The sequence below is a fragment of the Plectropomus leopardus genome, chromosome 12, assembly GCF_008729295.1.
Source record: "Plectropomus leopardus isolate mb chromosome 12, YSFRI_Pleo_2.0, whole genome shotgun sequence".
NCBI classification, from domain to species: domain Eukaryota; kingdom Metazoa; phylum Chordata; class Actinopteri; order Perciformes; family Serranidae; genus Plectropomus; species Plectropomus leopardus.
In genome coordinates, this window is record NC_056474.1 from 10,722,922 (window position 1) to 10,741,620 (window position 18,699).

The 18,699-nt window shown below is 40.6% G+C and overlaps 1 protein-coding gene across 1 annotated transcript; it reads left to right on the plus strand.

The window, feature by feature from the left end:
• The first annotated feature begins 15,947 nt into the window (after positions 1-15,947).
• Positions 15,948-18,108, plus strand: snai2 (snail family zinc finger 2). Its single transcript, XM_042497825.1, has 3 exons — positions 15,948-16,184; positions 16,376-16,897; positions 17,230-18,108. Exons 1-3 carry the CDS (start codon positions 16,106-16,108, stop codon positions 17,409-17,411), a joined length of 783 nt encoding a protein of 260 aa, XP_042353759.1. The 5' UTR covers positions 15,948-16,105; the 3' UTR covers positions 17,412-18,108.
• Positions 18,109-18,699: the final 591 nt, after the last annotated feature.

Sequence of the window (18,699 nt, forward strand, 5' to 3'; positions counted from 1 at the left end):
TTCACGGGATCTGCTCAGTTTATGTTCGAAAACAAAATGACATTTGTGTTGCAAGCTGCCAGCCTCCTCTGCTGTTTAATGAACACCTCCCTGTTTTTAAATTTCTTTCTGTAGAAACAAAGAACACTAATCAGATTCACTTATCTATTTCTGTTACCTTGAGAGGAAAACACTTCTCCAACAATTGAGTTATTTTTTTATAATTTATCATAATATTTTATCTTCTAGGAACTTTAAAGAGGCAAAGTCTGGGTATATTTTTCCTTTTCTTTCATATTTTCAGTCATGAGGATTTACCTAAATCCGGAGGGAAAAATGCTGAATTGTTTGGCAGATTTTGTTCAAGGTTGTGGGATCTGGCTGGATTGTGCTCTTCATGTGACAACATAATATGGTTTTTATTGCTTTTTCTAGTTATTGTAGTTTCTTTGTACTTGTTTTGAAAAGAAACCGAGAGCTGCCAAACTGCTGAGGAGCTTTGTGGAAGCGTTATAGCTGTATGTAAGCTTCTCTTTGTCTCTAACTTGAGCGCTGCAGCTGTGTTTTCTTGTTTGTTTTAGGTGCAGTAGGTGAGAAATGGATTGAAATGGAAGTTTTAATTGAAGTGCAAGTGCAATGATCTGTTGTATCTCTGGAGAATAAAATACAACAAACACAATGAAAAATGAGTAGCAGAAAAAGAAAATGCATGTTTTCACTATTCCTCAGTTGGTTTCAGGGCTGCAGCAGGCAATCACTTTCATCATTGATTAATCTGCCAATGAACTTCTATAATAATCGGTAGAGGGTTTGGGCTATAAAATGTCATAAAAAAGTGAAAAATGTTGATCATATATTTCCAGAGCCCGAAGGTACATGTATAGATTGCTTGTTTTGTCTGACCAAAGGTATCATATTTAGCATCATAGAAGAAAACCAGCAAATAGTCCCATTTTAGAAGCTGGAACAATGGACTGTATGAAAATCAACCAGGGGCATCAACTGTTTCAAGAGCCCAGGGTGTCATCTTCAAATGCCATGTTTTGTTCAATCAAAAAAATCAAAACTTGACCCAACAATCTTAATTTCACCATTAAAAACAGGTAAATCCTCAAATTTGAGAAACTGGAACCAGAGAATGTTTGTTGTTTTTTGGTCTCTGTTGACTATTCATTTCAGCTCAGCTCACAGCTTTAATCTAAAGAACAATGTGTGCATTTGTGTTGTGTGCAGGTTCCTCTTCACCTGACAATTCCTGACACATTAATAAACCCAACCGTCAGTCCCGCTCCTGCAGTGAACGTCTCGTGTAAAGAGACAGCTGTTTGAACAGTTTTGTGTTTACAGAGCGCATCTTGTATTCCATGGGGCCTGTTTTGCGTGCTGCTAGAGGTGCTACCTCTGCTCCTTTTTCTTTAGATTAAGTCCAAGATAGATCATTTAGGCAATGTAGAAAGAGTATGTCATCGTGTTTTTTCAATACTTTTAAAGCATTTGTCAAAAAATAAGTCTTTCATTAAGTCAATACGTGAGCCCCTGGACGCAGCCAGTGAAGCTCTCGAGGCCAGATGCTCATGACTGATAGGCAGGGGAGTAAATTAGTGATGGACACATTTATAGACTGAGCTCTTGACCTTCCTGACTATGATGTATGTTTTCTGGCAACAGGGAGCCACCAGTTATCAGGTTGGTGCCAGCTTAAATCAGCCAGAATCATTTCACAAACTGGTTCCCTGTAACGTCGCCGGATATCAGAGAGCAGAAATAGACGAAGGACATAGAATTATAGCTAGAAGACACTGGTCCAGCAGCATGTTTGATACTGATGGGCTCCTTAATTGGATTGTATTCTTTTTTTGTCTTGAACATGTGATATAATGGTGCAACGCCCGCGGATAAATGGATTGGGCAAGTCAAGCATGTTATCTTACACAAGGGTTTTAATTAGGCTCAACAGATGAACATGCAGCCTTTTATACTACATTGAATAACATAATTCAGTCATTTAATTACATGATATATGTTTAAGTGTATAGTCATTTTTGTATTTCAACCAATGCGACCCGAGCAGCGTTGCAGGGGAAGACTCGGGGGCCTGGAAATGGCACCATGCTGTGTGTGGAGTACATGAAAGGATTAAAAAGCTCAGCATATTGCTGAAGGCTAAAGCTACATCGAAATGAAGCTACACAGTCGAGGGACACATCTGTTCACTTACTAAATATAAAGTAGGGAAATATAGAACTGTCTCTCAATTGCTCAGGCAAATTATTAATGAATTCAAACTGTGTGACATGAAACAAATGACTGGCTTAGGGATATAAATGAACTTCGCTAGATAATGAAGCTTAAATACTAGTAACATTTTATTGGAGATAAAAGCGGCAGTTAGAAACTAATGATTGCATATTTACTTTATTTCCTGGAAGATTTGCAAGATTCCCTTCAGGTCATTTTCTAGCTGCAAAATTTGACGTGTTCACCTGAAAACTAATATAAAATATATAGGTAGGGCTGCAACTAATGACTATTTTTTTTATTGTCAACTATTCTGTTGATTATTTTTTTAAAGATTATCTTTTTAGGCTTTTTGCCTTTTTAAGATAGGACAGACAAATAGACAGAGATGAAATGAGAGAGGAGTGATGGCATGCAGCAAAGGACCAGGTGAGCTATGGGTGTTAATGGTTCATTATATGGATCATTTAGTCTATAAAATGTGAGAAAATTGTGTGAAATACCCATGAAAACCTCCTAAAGCAAAAAAAGTGTCATTTTCAAAATGCATTTCTTGTTGGAACAAGACTTAAAATTGTAAAATTATTCAAGTTGTGATTTAAAACAGAAAAAAGGTAAAAAAAAAATAAAAATGAAAAAAAATTCTCACATTTGAGTGGCTGGAATTAAGAAACAAATAGGATCGTTGAGAGGTGAGAACATGAGTCACATGACATCACTCGAGTCGAACTGAAGTTGCAAATCTGAGGATATGAGACTTGCTTGACTGACGCTGATAGATGACTCGTCTTGACTCTGCATGGGTTTTCATAACCTGAGACTTGAGAAAGACAATTCAAATTAACTTTCTAATTAAATATTTGCATTTTTCTAGATATTAAGGAGTTATGTTTTGTTTTTGAAACAAGATTAAGTGATTTCTAGTACTAAGTGTGGAAACCAGCAACCTACCAGGTCTTGACGAAACCCACAAAGAATCAGTCTTTTTATCAAACCTATTAGCTTATTGGCTGGATAAATATTAACTAGAAAGTTAGCATAACAATTGACTAGATCACTGAATTTCATATGACTTGATTTGTCTTGCTTGACCACGTCTAGGGCTGTACCCAACTCAGAATTATGCTAGTCGCATAAGATTTAGTTTTTTAATAGGACTATTCACCTATTCATTCCCTTTCTTTTATGTATAGATTGAGAGTTTGAACAGGAAGTTCAGTGCCACAGCAATATTCACGTAATACAGTAAACAAGCTAGTTGTGCCAAATGATCAGAAATGTGCAACAACATTTTTTGAACAAAATGCAGAGACTGTATCATACTGAGTTGCTGTGAGCTGCTAATTCACCACTTCTAAGCAGAAAGCTGAAGATATCCTTGGGAAGCTGCCTTCTTCTCACTCATTGCTCACCCTGGGTCTGGGTCAGCAGCTACCTGCACCAGAGAGCAGCATGAAATTAAGGAGCACTCACTCTGCAGCTAAATCTGGGAACAAGAAACCTCCCCCAAAGCACACTGCACACTGACTGACAAATAAGGCCTGACTGCTTGACTAAGGGCTCATTTATGCTCAACGTTACATATACGGACACGGATGAAGCCTTCTGTCCACGCTCTCCTGAGGGCAGTGTCTTCAAGCAAGATACAACAGTAAGACACAAAGAGGACATTAAAAAAATGTTGGCACAGAACGACACAGTAACACTGTGAAAACAATTTTGTGTCCACATGTTGGGATATATTAAAAGGCCCCATTGATTTACTGCCATCTACAACACTGCTTCCACTAAAAGGTACACCATCAATTACAACCTCCTCCACCATCATTGTCTGAAACTTTTGACTCTGCTCTCTAGTGCCGTCTATTGGCTGTATCTATGTCAACATAAATGACGCATGGAAGTGTGAGGGCAGTGACACTTAAAACATTTGAAATAGATCTATTTTTGTGCATAAAGGGAGTATAAAGGAGCCCTTAAGGAAGTTTCAGTCAAACTGGTGATTTGAATCTCCGACTTTCAGGGAGCAGTTCGAGACTCGACTTGCCTGATTCTCACTATAGTAACTTGGGACTTGCGTGAGACTTGAAGGTTAAGGTTTGCTTGTGACTTACTCCCTCCTCTGGCATTCATGCATGGTTTAATAAAAAAATAATTAATCGAGTATCATAATAGTTGGCAATTACATTACATAAATGCTTAATAAAAGCTCAAAACTGTTACTGTAAACAGAAACTATGACGGCCACACAGCCTGTTTTGCCACCACAAGCAAAAATTGTGAAGTGGGTTAATTGCTGCCTGGGGCTATTTCACTACTCAAAGGTTGAATGAATTGCAAATATTCCAAGGAAACACAATAATGCAATTTACAGGACATAAGACAACTGTTTTCCATCAGGACTGAGCTGCTGCTGTAACATGCTGTCAAACCAGCAGTGTTTAACGAATAAGCGGAGTCTCCACATTAATCAAATGTGACCTAAAATTGTCCAGCCTGGGCTACATACACGCTGCAGAGCATAAAGGATTGAACAGAATTGCAAAGTTGGAGGTATAGATGTTATCTCTGAGGGTTTTTTTGTCACTTGTATGTTAAGCGGCGTGTTAGTCTCATAAATCATTATGTGTAATCTCAGTCCTTATTGCTTTACTCAGGGCAGTTATCACTTCCGTGTAGCTTTCAGTGCGTTGGTCTGTGTTGCAATCCTGAACCTCTAAATCAGATGGGCTGGTATATGAGGCGCATATAAATGAGAGTTGTGTCTTCTGTCTTCCCTGCCATGAGACTTTGGTGTGCATTCGCTTCATTAGCCATCAGTCTCCGCTAAGACAGACTAATGGTTTTCTTGTTGCATGACAGTCAGTGACTTTGTGGCACAGACCCCTAATATTTCTTCTCCTCACTCTCTGGGTGAGAGAGATATCTAGAGTTTTTTTTTTTTTTTTATTTGTGCCGCTCGTACATCACGTCGCGATAAAAAGCATATGGCTTCTCCTCTGTGAATTCAGCATCTGGAGCAGTTTGTATGGATGGTCGACCAAACAGTTGCTATAAAAGCCCCACGGAAACATCAGGTGTGATACATTTTCCTCCCCGTTGCTGGGCTCTGGGGCTAGATTGTAATGAAGATGTCCAGCCTTACAGTGACATACTGTAAGCTCTCCCAGCTGCCCTTTAGACAGAACAATCGCTGCAGGGAAACGTTAAAGGACTGTTTTCATTAAATGCACAAAATGTGCACCATCACGTTTCAGTCTCGAGCTTTAACTTCCCCTTAACTCACTGCTACTGTTCCATTTTTCCTGCCAGCCTTGTCAAGTTTTTTTCATGCATCATTTTCAGCACAGCACTCCTTTTCATGATCAAAATAGGTCAGTGAATAAAGCCAGATGACATTAAAAAAATGAATTATGCTTCACTCCAAGCACTGCAAGTGTAACCCTTGAATATTCAGAGCAACACTGTTACATACCAAGCTGCTGGGTGATGCCTGGGGAGTGTAACAGCCCTTTGAATGTGTTAACATACATAATTGATGTCAATGTGTACATTCACTGCTTCCAGTAATGCCTTAGGACAAGTTATCCCACTTGTATGCTTCTAAGACGTTTAACTAGTCCAGCTTCTTAAATGACCCAATGGGATTCAGTTGCAGGAGGAAAACCAGATTATTGATTACTTAAGCAGGGAAGATAAAGTGTTGGAGTACTCTTTGTTGTGCAGTGTAGACATTGTTTCCAGATCTTGATCGATGCCAGCCAGCTTTAGATGGTGTTTGTGTTGGGTAAAACTTTGTGACAGTCTTCTTTTTTCTCCAATTATCAGCAGACTGCGACACAGTAGATTCAAACAAGTTGTCCCTGGCTGTCTCTCCATCCTGCCTGACATATTGACCAGACGTGACTGACACCATTTCACTCAGGCCTGATTTTCTGCCAGTCTAGCTCTGTCACTTGGCCAAACTGCTTTTTGATTTAGGACATAAGCAGAAATAAGAGGGGGAGGGGGTAAACGCGTGTGCCAGGGCATAAAATCGTCAATGACATGTCAACGTCGTCCCCTCTGTAGGAAGTGAGACCTCCAGTACATCAAACAGATTGCTCCTGACCTATGACCAGCGAATGGACCAGCTTAGCCCGGCTCAATATGCTTGTATGAGCAGAGAAATCAATGATGTGAAGTCTGATTTTCTACATCTCAGTGGGCTTCTTGGATACAAACTGCACTGACTGCCTGTCATCCTGTAGCCCATAATGAGAAAAAACAAGCCTGCCTGTGTGCACCCCTGCCACACCAGTTTACAGTTCAAGAAGCAACATAAATTTTGTGAAACACTGGAGGATTTTCTGTGAGGATAATAAAACACAGTGGACCAGCAGCAGCAGCTCCTCAGCTTTATCACTGATGGACGTCGTCTTGATGCTGTTTCCAAGCTGCAAATGAGCATTTTGTGAATAGACTTGAGTGACGTTTGAGATGTAAAATGGCCTGTTTTGTTTTTAAAAAATTGCTGTGGATTATTGGCATCCAGTGCAGGGAGAGTTCTTTAACGCTGCTGAATAGCACTATGGATGAAAAGAGGTCTGCTGCCTCTGCACTGACTGGAGGAACTGCGGGTGCTGCTACCTGCACTGAGGCAATGTGAAGCTTTCTGCACGATATCAAATCATGCAATATTGCGAAAGGCTGTTTTAATCACGAGGCCCATTAGAAGTGAAGTGCTCAGCTGAGTGCATCACCGAAATGTGACTAATAGTGGATGGGATGCTTTATTATGCATCGGATCATATATGTGATTGATACATAAATCTCGGTGCGCAGCAATAAGGAAGAATACATATCAAAAAAGTACATTGTACACGGATTAATGTTCCGTTTCATGGGTGTTTGGCGTTATAATTAACTACCTACGTTCGTCATGCACTGTATCATGAGGCACTGTAAATGTTAAAGCTTCCCCCAAAAACAAAAAAGATCAGTGAGGCTTACCTGATTTTCTAGTAACAGGTGGTGATGTCTTATTAGATCCCTTTGGACTCCTATGTGACGGGCTTTCTTATTTTAATTTATGCAACGGTTGCTAAAACATCTCTGCGAAATCACAATGTATCCCTTGTGGCAGCATCGCCCACACGGCATCCTGGTCCACTATACTCTGTAAGCGATGTGCAGGAAAAAACCGACAGAGGAAAAACAGCCCACAGAAAACAGTATTTGTCCATATTTCCTGGGCAGCGGCGGTTTCAGGGATTCCTCTCCGTCGACATCTCTGGCAGAGGGTCCAGTTTCACAGCTCCGCGTCTGTCTCTCTCTCGCATCGTGCTGCCAAAATGACTGAAGCTGGAAATCACATGCGGCTGGTTTAACGCGCGCGTCAATCGACTCCGTTTACCCAAGGCAGCCGCACAACTCTGGATCCATTAATATTACATGGTTCTACTTTTTTACTGTTTCTAGGGGACGTGCCGCTACGCTGCCCCACATCCTGCGCTAAAGACGCGCAAACATCTCGCAAAGCGTTTTTCCCGTTTTCTGCCAATTACATTTGCGTGCACTGCGGTCCTCTGCGTGAGTGTGTGTGTGTGTGTGTGTGTGTGTGTGTGTGTGTGTGTGTGTGTGTGTGGATTCACTCGGGATTCAGACCAAGGTTTGCCCGCTTATAGATGAGATCTGCAGCAAATGACGAAAGAAATAGAATATTTGATTTGTTTGAACGCCCATAACTTCAAAGTTATTTTCACATTAAAGGCTATGTGTGTGCGTGTGTGTACGTGTGTATGTGTAGCTTATGTTTGTGTGTTCCACACTGTAAAATCTGTCAACGATTGCCTTGAAAAAGTGAGGAAATAGGCTAAAACCATTATTCTTAAATTATATTTTAATCTAATTGTTTAGTTCACTGAAAATGTTGTTGTATTTACTTAGTTTTGTGAAGTTGTTGCCACTTAAAATGACAGCTGAAATGATCAGGATTCCTACAGCTTAAGGTAAGTTAAATTTAAGACTTTTAAGACTTTTTTTATTGCCAATTGGAATTAGATAAAACCAGTCTTATAATATTCAAAACTGAAGAACAACAATTTTTCCAAATATTTATCATAACATAAAACGTGACTTTTTTTCCAGTAAAAAAACAAAAAGGTTATCTACATCAAGTTAAGTTATCTACATCAAGTGGAACACATGGAAAATAGATATAATAGATATAAGATAAGATAGATATAATGCACAGTATACTTTATTTACTGATGCTGCTAAAACTAAGAAAGATTAAGTTAATTTCATGTGTTTTATTTAAGTTGTATTAACTTCACAAGATTACGTAAATATAACTTAATGTTAAGGTAATTTAACGGTTGCTGTAAAGAAAGCATAACTTAAACGTCGCTTAAAGTAGATGATGCCAAAAGCCACCTTTTGCGTCAACATGGAGCAGTGCTGGACAGCTTCAGCTGACAGCATGGCAGGACAGAACTGGTGGCATTTTTATTATACGATGCTGGATGGCCGGAAAGGACCAGGTACATCCACACAGGCAGCGTCACTTGAGAATGGAGCCGGACAGAACCAGTCGGGTGCACATGAAACGCAGAAGGATGGCGTTTGGTTGTAAACGCTGCTGTTGGCAGCATAATACAACGGGAGCATGAGCACGATCCTAACCCCACAAAAAATTGACTTTCATGCCAGAATCTGATGTTCGCTTCCTGTCTGAAAGTGATGGGGGGTTTTTTCTACACCTTATCGTGAGCCTCTTACACATAATCCTAACCATCATTCCCACCATGTGCATTTGTTGACTTCACAGTAGCATCTGAGATTACAAGCAGCTGATGCAGAAAGATACCTGAAACATCATAAGTTGACGCAGAAGTTTACTGCAAAGTGGCATCATGTGACAAGTCGAGATAATAACTTGTTGTTTATATTTACTGACTTTTTTCAAGGCGATTAGTTTCCTAGATTTTAAATCAACTTGTCAAATTTTACAGTGGAAACCTGAGCTACACAAATGGTGATTAAGAGAGAAAAACAGGCTAAGGCATGGGTGGATTTTCTTTGCACACTGAGATTCTCATGACTCAGTTTATGTTGTCAATGAAAACACACTTGCATCTCCTTAACACACACACACTGTGCACATTGCAGTCACTCGGTAGTGCTTGGACTATTTCCCTGAGGCCCTCGCGTGAGCAGCTGCGCGAGTTGACCAGGTGCACCTCATTTCCCATGCTGTCATCTTGCCAGCTGAAGAGACCCTGCTATTTCCCCAGATGATGCAGGCAGACTCCTCTGACGTCTCACCTGGGCAGCACGTCTTACGTAGACAGACCTTATTCACAAACTGAGGAGCACGTGCACCATTTCACTCTTGACCCCAAAACAGGTCTCTTATTCAGAAAATGTTTTTAAATTAAAGGTGAAATCCTGCAGCTCTGGACCAGTATACCGCCTTCTTTTGGATCTGCAGCCTATAGCTGTGCTCAGAGTTATCTGCCGGTATGATTAAATAGAAGTGCTCAGTCACATCACACTTTGCTTTACAACAGCAACCTCTCTAAGTGTAATTCCACTGCGAGGCTCTCCATCCCTGTCCTGCCTAATGGCTGCTTAACTGTGATCCATCAGCAAACCAAAGCTAATTCACACCCAGATTATAGCGCTTGTACAGCCTTCAGGTTTCTCAAGAGGCCTTGTAAGAGTTCTACATTTTACCTTATTGTACCTTTAACCAATCTGACATCCCTCTACCTGTGCAGTGATGTACCCGATTTGGTGCTGATATGCTTGATTGGGATCAGCACAGATTTCAGAAACCATCGAGTATCATCTGATGGCAATACAGCCTCTGGGAGCAATCATGGTTGTATAAAGAGAAGCAGGCACACTGACTGTATCCCATCCATTCCAATAAGAGCTGCTCAGTAACACATAAAGCCCAAAACGTTTTATTTCCCGATATAAAATAAATACTTTTGCAATGTCCAGGGAAACTGGTATTGTTCCATCAGTTCTCAGACTTATAAAGGTCAATCCACTTATTGAAGCAAACGATCCAAAATGTTTTACAAATTACCATCCCATTTCAGTTCTTCCATATTTTCCAAAATTTTGGAGAGAAAAATGTTTCTAAGCGTATCCTTAAACATTTGAACATACCTACCTAATAAAATACTTAATTGTCATCACACAATTAAATTTGGGAAAACGAGAGCACTGCTATTAGATCGGTTTTCATTATTGGCAAACGTCCTGACTTGAGGTATTGAAATGGGCACCAGAAAAGAAAAAGTTGGATCTCAGCATCCCCACGAGAACATATTGTCTTGATCAACTTCTCACTCTGAGTGATGGGGTCTTATATTACCAAAAATGATCTGCTAAACCTGGATCTGTTTGATTGTTTGACATGAGATTTTTCTGTATTTGTGTTTGAGCTTCAATCACTGGTTTAAAGTGGGTAGGGCTTAGATGGGGAAAAAAATCATAATGCCTCTATCAGAAATTAGCAACATTTTAATAGTGATAACAGCTACCAACACTGTCAAGCAAATCTGATCAACATGTTATCTACACAGTGCTGAAGAAGAAGGTTGAGTTTTTAGCACTAAACTCTTAGTAAACATGTTGCTTATTTCAACCTCAAAAAATAAAAAATGTCAAAAGGCTCATGAGACTCGGATCAAAATAGGAAGGACAGCGGTCCACAGACAACACTTATGCATAGGGCATGAAATTTGGCACTACACCCCTGCACCTTTTATACACTATTCACTTTTTACACATTAAAAATGCAGCTATTATAAAAGATGTATGTACACTAAGACATACATATGCACAGATAAACCCACATATACTCAGATATCTGGGGGTTAAAAGTAAACAAAAGCCTGTGCAGGAGAGGTAGAGGGTTTAAAGCTTCTACAAAGACTGCTTCTAAAAACTCAAGGCAAGATAAGCAGGATTGCATTAAATAAAATAATTAGAAAGGTAATTACAGAACAAAGGGAAAAAAGAAAAATAATGAAGGAAAATTGCTTCTTAGTCCAGCTGTTCATCAGGCAACACTATAATTGGGACATTAACAATGTTATCCTTAAGATTTACAAATTTCCACTCAACAAAACATCATCTGACCTAGAAACATTCCAGTGATCCGAACACAAGCGGACAGCCAGAACACATCGCCATTGACACCTGTGTCTATCATGCGTCTCCAGCTGACCACTTGTGTTCAGATTTCATTACTGCTTATGTCATTTACTTGAGAAGGTCAAAGGGCCCAGCACACCGTTGTGACGCCCACACTCTCACAAGCATACCCATCAGTCACATTAGTGGTTGAGTCCATACAACTGGAGATACAGCTTTCAACAGAAATCAAAACATCTCCTTTCACAGGGCAAAACAATGAAAGGTCACAGAACATTTCATCCAAGTCATCATGAAATGGTTAAGATATAGCAACATGCTCTCATCCCAAGTCTTCACGTATAGCCAATACGTCAGTGGACGTTTGTATCTATATATAACGCTGTAGGTATCCTCCTGCATCTGCTGTTGGCATTCCAGGATGCCGCAACCAACACCGGGATGCCAACAACATGGTTATGTTTAGGCAACAAATTTGCATGGCAACAAACGCTGGGTAAGGTTCAGGACAAAACATCATGGTTTGGCTCTACATTCATATGGGAAGCGAACAGCAGCATTCAGTCAGTTGGACCAATCCACCACCACTCCTGCCTACCCCACAGGGACCTTCCAGCTCCTTATATTTCATTGCTACCAGCAGCACTTCAACCTGACGATGCGCCAGGTGCCACTGTGACCGGCGGCGTAACATAACACCGCGAAAGGTTCCATCCGGCTGTGTTACAAACTGACGCTGCTCCGTAGCCTATCATACCACCAGAACAGTGGCTTTTGGCATTGGTATCTTACACTGACATCACTGACAAAGCAGCTGTATTTGATGACTTTGGAAATAGATCACTGTCACCATGGCCAGCACTAATGATGAAAGGGTAACAAATGCATCTTGGTGGGGATACATCAGGATGCTTAAGTGTTTACTACAAAGGATACGAGATCAAATGCATCCTAGACCACCTTGGCAAGTGGTCTGAGTGATTGAATCGCAATGAGCTTGTTAAGGCCTGATGTTAGTGGACCACCGGGACACATCAAAGTTCACACCTGCGCTTATCATGCATCTCCAGCTGACCAGATGTTACAGTTATTATGTCCACACTTTTACTAGCTGCTCTGTAGCATGCTTGCTGCTCATGTTAGCAGTTGTGTCAGTACAGCTGGATATATCGCCATCAGCAGAAATCAACACATCTCCTTCCACAGGGCAAAATGATGGATGTCCATGCAACACATCATCCACCTTAACATAAAATGGGTAAGTTACAGAGCATAAGCTTACTCCTACTGTTGGCGTATCATACCACAGCAGAAGGTGGCTTTTGGTGTTGGTATCTTACACTGAAATCGCTGACAAAGTGGCTGTATTTAATGACCTCGGAATGACACATTAGTGGGCCGTCACCAAAACATCCACCATGGTCGGCATTGATGATGTATTCCTTGCTGGGGACACATTAAGTTGCTTGAGAGTTTACTACAAGAGATATAAATAAAATCTCTAGCTAAATAAAATTGACTTGACTTGACTTGATAAGAGGTCATATGCATCCAAGACCACCTCGGCAAGTGGTTTGAGTGATCGGATAAGAAATGCACATTGGTGGTTGTATTTAGTGCTGTCCAGTTGTGATCAGATCACCTGAGTGAATGCGTCTTGGTGGTCATTCAAACCAGTATATATCGCTGTCCACTTATGGCCACTTATGCTCAGATCACTCATTAGGCATGTTAATTCCAGGTCTATACAGGCTCTCAATGATAGTTAACCAAATTGTTGAAATACAGAAGACAATAAAGATGCCTTGACTGTCTAGCAGACAACACCTGGATGTTACAGTGAGCAGCTGCCTCTCAAAAAAGTAAACATTACCCTTTCACGTGTACTTGACCAGAAATCAAAAGCATGTTCATGTTTTAATTGCCGATGTTACATTATCCTGCCATGATGACACAATGCAGGGGCAAGGATACACGGCTTCCCCTCTGTTAATTAATTTTTGAGCTCACAAGCTACAGCCTCTGCTTTTCAGGGTATGTGATATGATTTGAATCGGCACACCATGCTTTCACTCCCCCTTCATTACTGTTGGCAGAGCAGCATCCACATGCTCTGAATGCAGAGAACAGAACCGAAGCATGAAAACTGCAAGGAGGCATATTTTCACCTGGCCATGCATGGTCTGCTTCTCTTGGATATGGTGGGTAATATTGATGTCAAAGCATTATCTTTTATGGTGCACTATGTTTTCTGCTGGATCACCACCAAACACCACCGCTCCTCACACATCCTACTTGGCATACAGCGCACTGAATGTGTGACAGTAGCCGGGAGTTATTATGCACAGATAACCTTCCCTTCCCTTTATAATCCAAGCGGGCACAAAGGGAAACTATTCATGATCTGCAATTATGTTTTCTAGATAAGATAAGCAGTTCACAATTAACTTAAGGCTTGCCCCAGACATAAGGAGCTTTTCATATCTGCTGACCTAGCCAATCAAACTGTTCTAGGAGCTGCTTTTCAATATCACCATGGCTAAGTTTTTGCCTTTGTGTGTTTCATTTTTTTCCTCCTGCCTTGTTACTTTCAGATGTTCGGCTCACACCCCTCTCAGAGGAGCAGAGTTGAACACAAGGGGGCGTAGACTGCTAAGTTTGCCTCTCCTTGTCCAGTTCAGCAGCAGCAGCAGGAATATATTAGATTATGGTATCATGTCTGACCTTGAGAGGGAACTACTCTTAAATTTACATTTCAAGGAGGACTGCCTTATTGCATTAATGGGGAGGAAATGTGCGGCTTTCTCCACACACAACTGCATTAGGAAGGGCCATCCTCTGGCAAAGCCTCAGAATGACAATGTGGAGGGCAGCGTGCAGTTTGGCCCAGCTGGTTCGATCATAAAGTCAAACATGTGTCTGTTCAGTAGATTTGTATTTATATATAGAACATTTGTATAAATACAGATGATAAATCTTCCGTCTTTATTCAAAGGAGTCATTATCATCATCATTTAGAGTCTTGGTTATTCTCCAATTCAAATGTGCCACCCATACAGGAGAATAATCAAGTCCCCAGAGGTTTGTGACACAACAATCATCAGTGGCACCGTGCATGCTCTGTGCAGTGATTGCATTAGCAATGGCATTTTAAATAATCCTGTCTATCTCACCCTCCTATTATTTCCCTTCCTCTTACTGTTTTATCTCTCTGTAGATGCAGGAACCCACACAGAAAGATGCTGGTTCCTCAGCGGTTCTGAGGTGTCATATAGCACCACTGCCACACTAAGAACCCTGTCTGGTTCTTCTGAGATTCTTTGCCATTTTTTATCCCCCCAGTAAACTAAACTAAGCTGAAGAACCAGTACGGAACCTTTAAAGGCTTTGTATTGTTCTTTCGGGGTTCCCTACTGGTTCTTCAGTTTAGTTTAGTGTAGTTTATTGGGGGAAAAAATAAAAACACTGCATTAAAAAAAGCCTAAAGACAATATTTACATAGGACAACTCATTAAAGCAGTCACTCTCAACCTTTTTGCCCCCATTTGCTCTGAAATATTCCAGGTTTGAAAAGGTAACATATTACATTTCTCAGTAAAGATGTGGCACAGGATTCTGAATCTCTTAAGCCAACATTTCAAAGAAATGATTATTAATTACTGAAATAGACACTGTCTATGTGTATCACATCAATGCACATCTTGGACTATAATCTCTGCACATTGCACATATTTGCTCTACTGTGATCTTACATACAACTGTACGGCTCTCTCATTCTCAAACTGCTATATTGCACATATTTGCAATGCAATAGTACTTTTTTTAAGTATCTTTGTCATTTTTTTATTGCAAGTTCTCTATTTGATATTTATTATTTATTTATATTTAACTACTTAGTATAAATCTTATTCTTTTAATGAATATATTTTCTTAGAATTTAGGTTGCCACAAATACAGTGACACTGAGTATTTCATTAAGTCTCATTCAGATTAGGATTTTAAAAAGCTTCATTTGGAAGCATATCAATATCTCCACTGCATTATCTTGCAACACTCAAGGGCTCCAAAACTCAAAAAATTAAAAACAATATAGTGCCAAATGGTCTCTAGTGGTTCTATAGAACACTATTGGGAAAATGTGCAGTATAGCACCTTAAAAAGATGGGTGACATACAGGTTCCCCTGTGATTATGAGCAAAAGAACCGCTTTTGGGTAATGTCAAGCACCATTTTTTAGAGCATGTTTTTAAAAATGAATTTTCTTTTCTTTAATTTTGGTAATTAACTTTGCTGCCTGCAGTATGAAGCCATGTACACATTCATCCTTGCAATACACACACACACACACACACACACACACACACACACACACACGTCTAGTACAAAGCACCTGTCTGACTGGGGTAAATGGCATTAACCCAGCCCCTTGGGGGGGTTGAGCTCCTATAGGCTCGAAGCGCATTTTAAAAACTCCGTGGTAAAAGCGAGATTTAATTGGTTTGAGGTCGCAGTATATGTAAATGCAAGCGTATGGCTCCTCCCATGCACCTGATAGGCAGTATTTACAGCTCTTTACAGCTACTCACTGCACTGTTTCTAAGAGCGCAGCGACGCACCATGACACTCCACTGGACTTAAGCAATAAGGATTTCCGTCTTCTCACAGCAAAGTCGCCGCTACATACTACAGGAGAAAAAAAAAGTTTGCCAAAAGTTTCTACTTGTTTTCCAAGATGCCACGCTCGTTTCTGGTCAAGAAACACATAAACTCCGCAAAGAAGCCAAATTATAGCGAGCTGGAGAGCCCAACAGGTAAAGTTTTAAAATGAATAACATGTCTCACTTTATAAAGCTTTTATTTCTTACAAGCTGTCGCGTTTTTTGTTTTTTGTTTTAAACTTTGCAAAGTTTTTAAAGTTGTTGACCGACTCTGAAATCCGTGGTCCTCACTCCACGGGCGATGACAGGCGTCACATGACCATTTTTACTGCCTTTATTTTCAGTGTTCTTCACGCCGCACATCTACAGGGGCCTCCCTCTGCCTGTCATCCCGCAGCCGGAGATCCTGAGCCCGGCAGCCTACAGCCCCATCACAGTGTGGACTACCAGCAACTTGCCGCTGTCTCCGCTCCCCAGTGACCTCTCCCCCATCTCCGGATACCCCTCATCGCTCTCCGACACCTCCTCTAAAGACCACAGCGGCTCCGAGAGCCCGAGGAGTGATGAAGACGAGCAGATGCTGCCCAAACTGACAGACCCTCACGGAGTGGAGGCAGAGAAATTCCAATGTAGTTTGTGTAGCAAGTCCTACTCCACGTACTCTGGACTGCTCAAGCATAAACAGCTGCACTGCGACGCCCAAACGAGGAAATCCTTCAGTTGTAAATACTGCGAGAAGGAGTATGTGAGCCTGGGAGCTCTCAAAATGCACATCAGGACTCACACTTTGCCTTGTGTTTGCAAAATATGCGGGAAAGCTTTCTCCAGACCGTGGCTGCTCCAAGGACACATCAGGACGCACACCGGTGAGTGGATGGGGAACAACAGAGGGGCCTTCAGTGTGAAGAGGCTGAATGTTTTTGTTGTTCAGCTTTAAGGCACAGACTAATTGTGTTTAAAGTAATACATGATTTAATAGCCTTTAGAGCATGTTTCACAGCACTGAGCAGCTTTGTAGTGAGGCTGTGAAAATATTCAGAATACTACAACTTCCTAGGTTAACTTTTAAATATTACTTTTTTTGTGACGAATATGTTATTTCTTTGAAACATTGTGTTGCAACAGACCAAGGTGCCTCTGTCACATTTTTATTCACACCTCTGTGTACTTTCTCTGACAATGTCTTCTTTCTCGACAGGAGAGAAGCCGTTCTCCTGCCCTCACTGCAACAGGGCTTTCGCAGACAGGTCCAATCTCAGGGCTCACCTACAGACCCATTCGGATGTGAAAAAATACCAATGCAAGAACTGCTCCAAAACCTTCTCCAGGATGTCTCTTCTGCACAAGCATGAGGAATCTGGTTGTTGTGTAGCACACTGAACTGGGATACTTTTCCACCAGCAGCAAAAGAGAAAAAAAATCCTCTTTATTTTTCCAGGAGAACTGTCAGGGAATCACATCGAAGGGGGTTTGTTCCCAAACATGCAGACTTTTTGTTTTTTTCTACGAGCGGTCCATTTCATTTCAGAGTGAGAAATAGCTCACGTGCTTCTGTGACTGAGCTTTGTCATGCCATGTACTCACCTACCTGTGCTATTCATGCACTTTCCTGCATGTCTAGAATGTTTTGTAAATGTTATCTTCAGTGTTTTGTACCAGTGTCTATCATTGGCTGTTATGCAGTCCTCCACTTTTTTTATACACACCACACAAACAATACCAAAAGGCGCATTATGAATGACAGTACACATGTAACCAAAGGAATACTGAAGCCATTGTTACTTAGGGAACAAGTGCAAACTTAGTGTTTTAGGGTGAAATTATTATAACTTTTGCACAGTCATTAGAAACAGTTTGCCAGCACTCAAATAGCAAAACAAATTCTCTCAAGTGCCTCAGTTTTACTTGGCAATAATATGTATTATTCAACAGTGTCCTGTTATATTTTTATATATTGAATGTAAGCGTGACTGAGATGATTGTATATCAACAGTGAAAACTGTGATGCTGAATGATTTTGATATTTTCATATCCTCATGACACTTTTAGAAATAAAGTTTCATGACATTTTGTATAATTTTTTTGGCATCTTTCGAGTTTATCCAGTGAACAGCTCCTTCGGCTGATTGTCACACGGTTCAAATAGAGTATCTTGCTCAAAAGTTAATGATATTTAATCCAGCTTGCACCATCTCATGTTATGGAGATGTAAAAATGAGCAGTGAGGTGACTCAGCTGCAAATCAGGCCTGAACCTGTTCCCTGTGAACCTGTCCAGACATCAAACAATCTTGAAATTTAACACATACTAGCTATATTGATCTGCACTCACTTGTTATACCCTTTGAGGACCCATGACTTTCTTTACCCAAGTGTGTGTAAAGTTTAGATGCGAGGGTGTAGTTCTCTTTATCTCATGTCATCGATGTATGTAACTCGAGGAAAATGTGTTTTTTTTAAATCTTCCTGCTCAATGATAACAATCTCTGCAGGGGCACGGGCCACTCAGATATCTAGATTTTAATATGTTTTCACAAAAAGCTCAAATTTGCATTTGCTTTGACAACCTCCTTGAATTTCTGGGATGCTTGCCATCAAGGATTAAATAGACTTCCTCAGGCTACATTTTGTTGTCTTTTACCATATGCTGTCTACTTGCAGCAGATAGA

Excerpts from the sequence above, each read along its gene's own strand:
- snai2 (XM_042497825.1), top strand. The coding sequence starts at position 16,106 with ATGCCACGCTCGTTTCTGGTCAAGAAACACATAAACTCCGCAAAGAAG. Across the intron at positions 16,185-16,375 it reads CGAGCTGGAGAGCCCAACAG|TGTTCTTCACGCCGCACATC; the intron begins GTAAAGTTTTAA and ends CTTTATTTTCAG. Across the intron at positions 16,898-17,229 it reads ACACATCAGGACGCACACCG|GAGAGAAGCCGTTCTCCTGC; the intron begins GTGAGTGGATGG and ends CTTTCTCGACAG.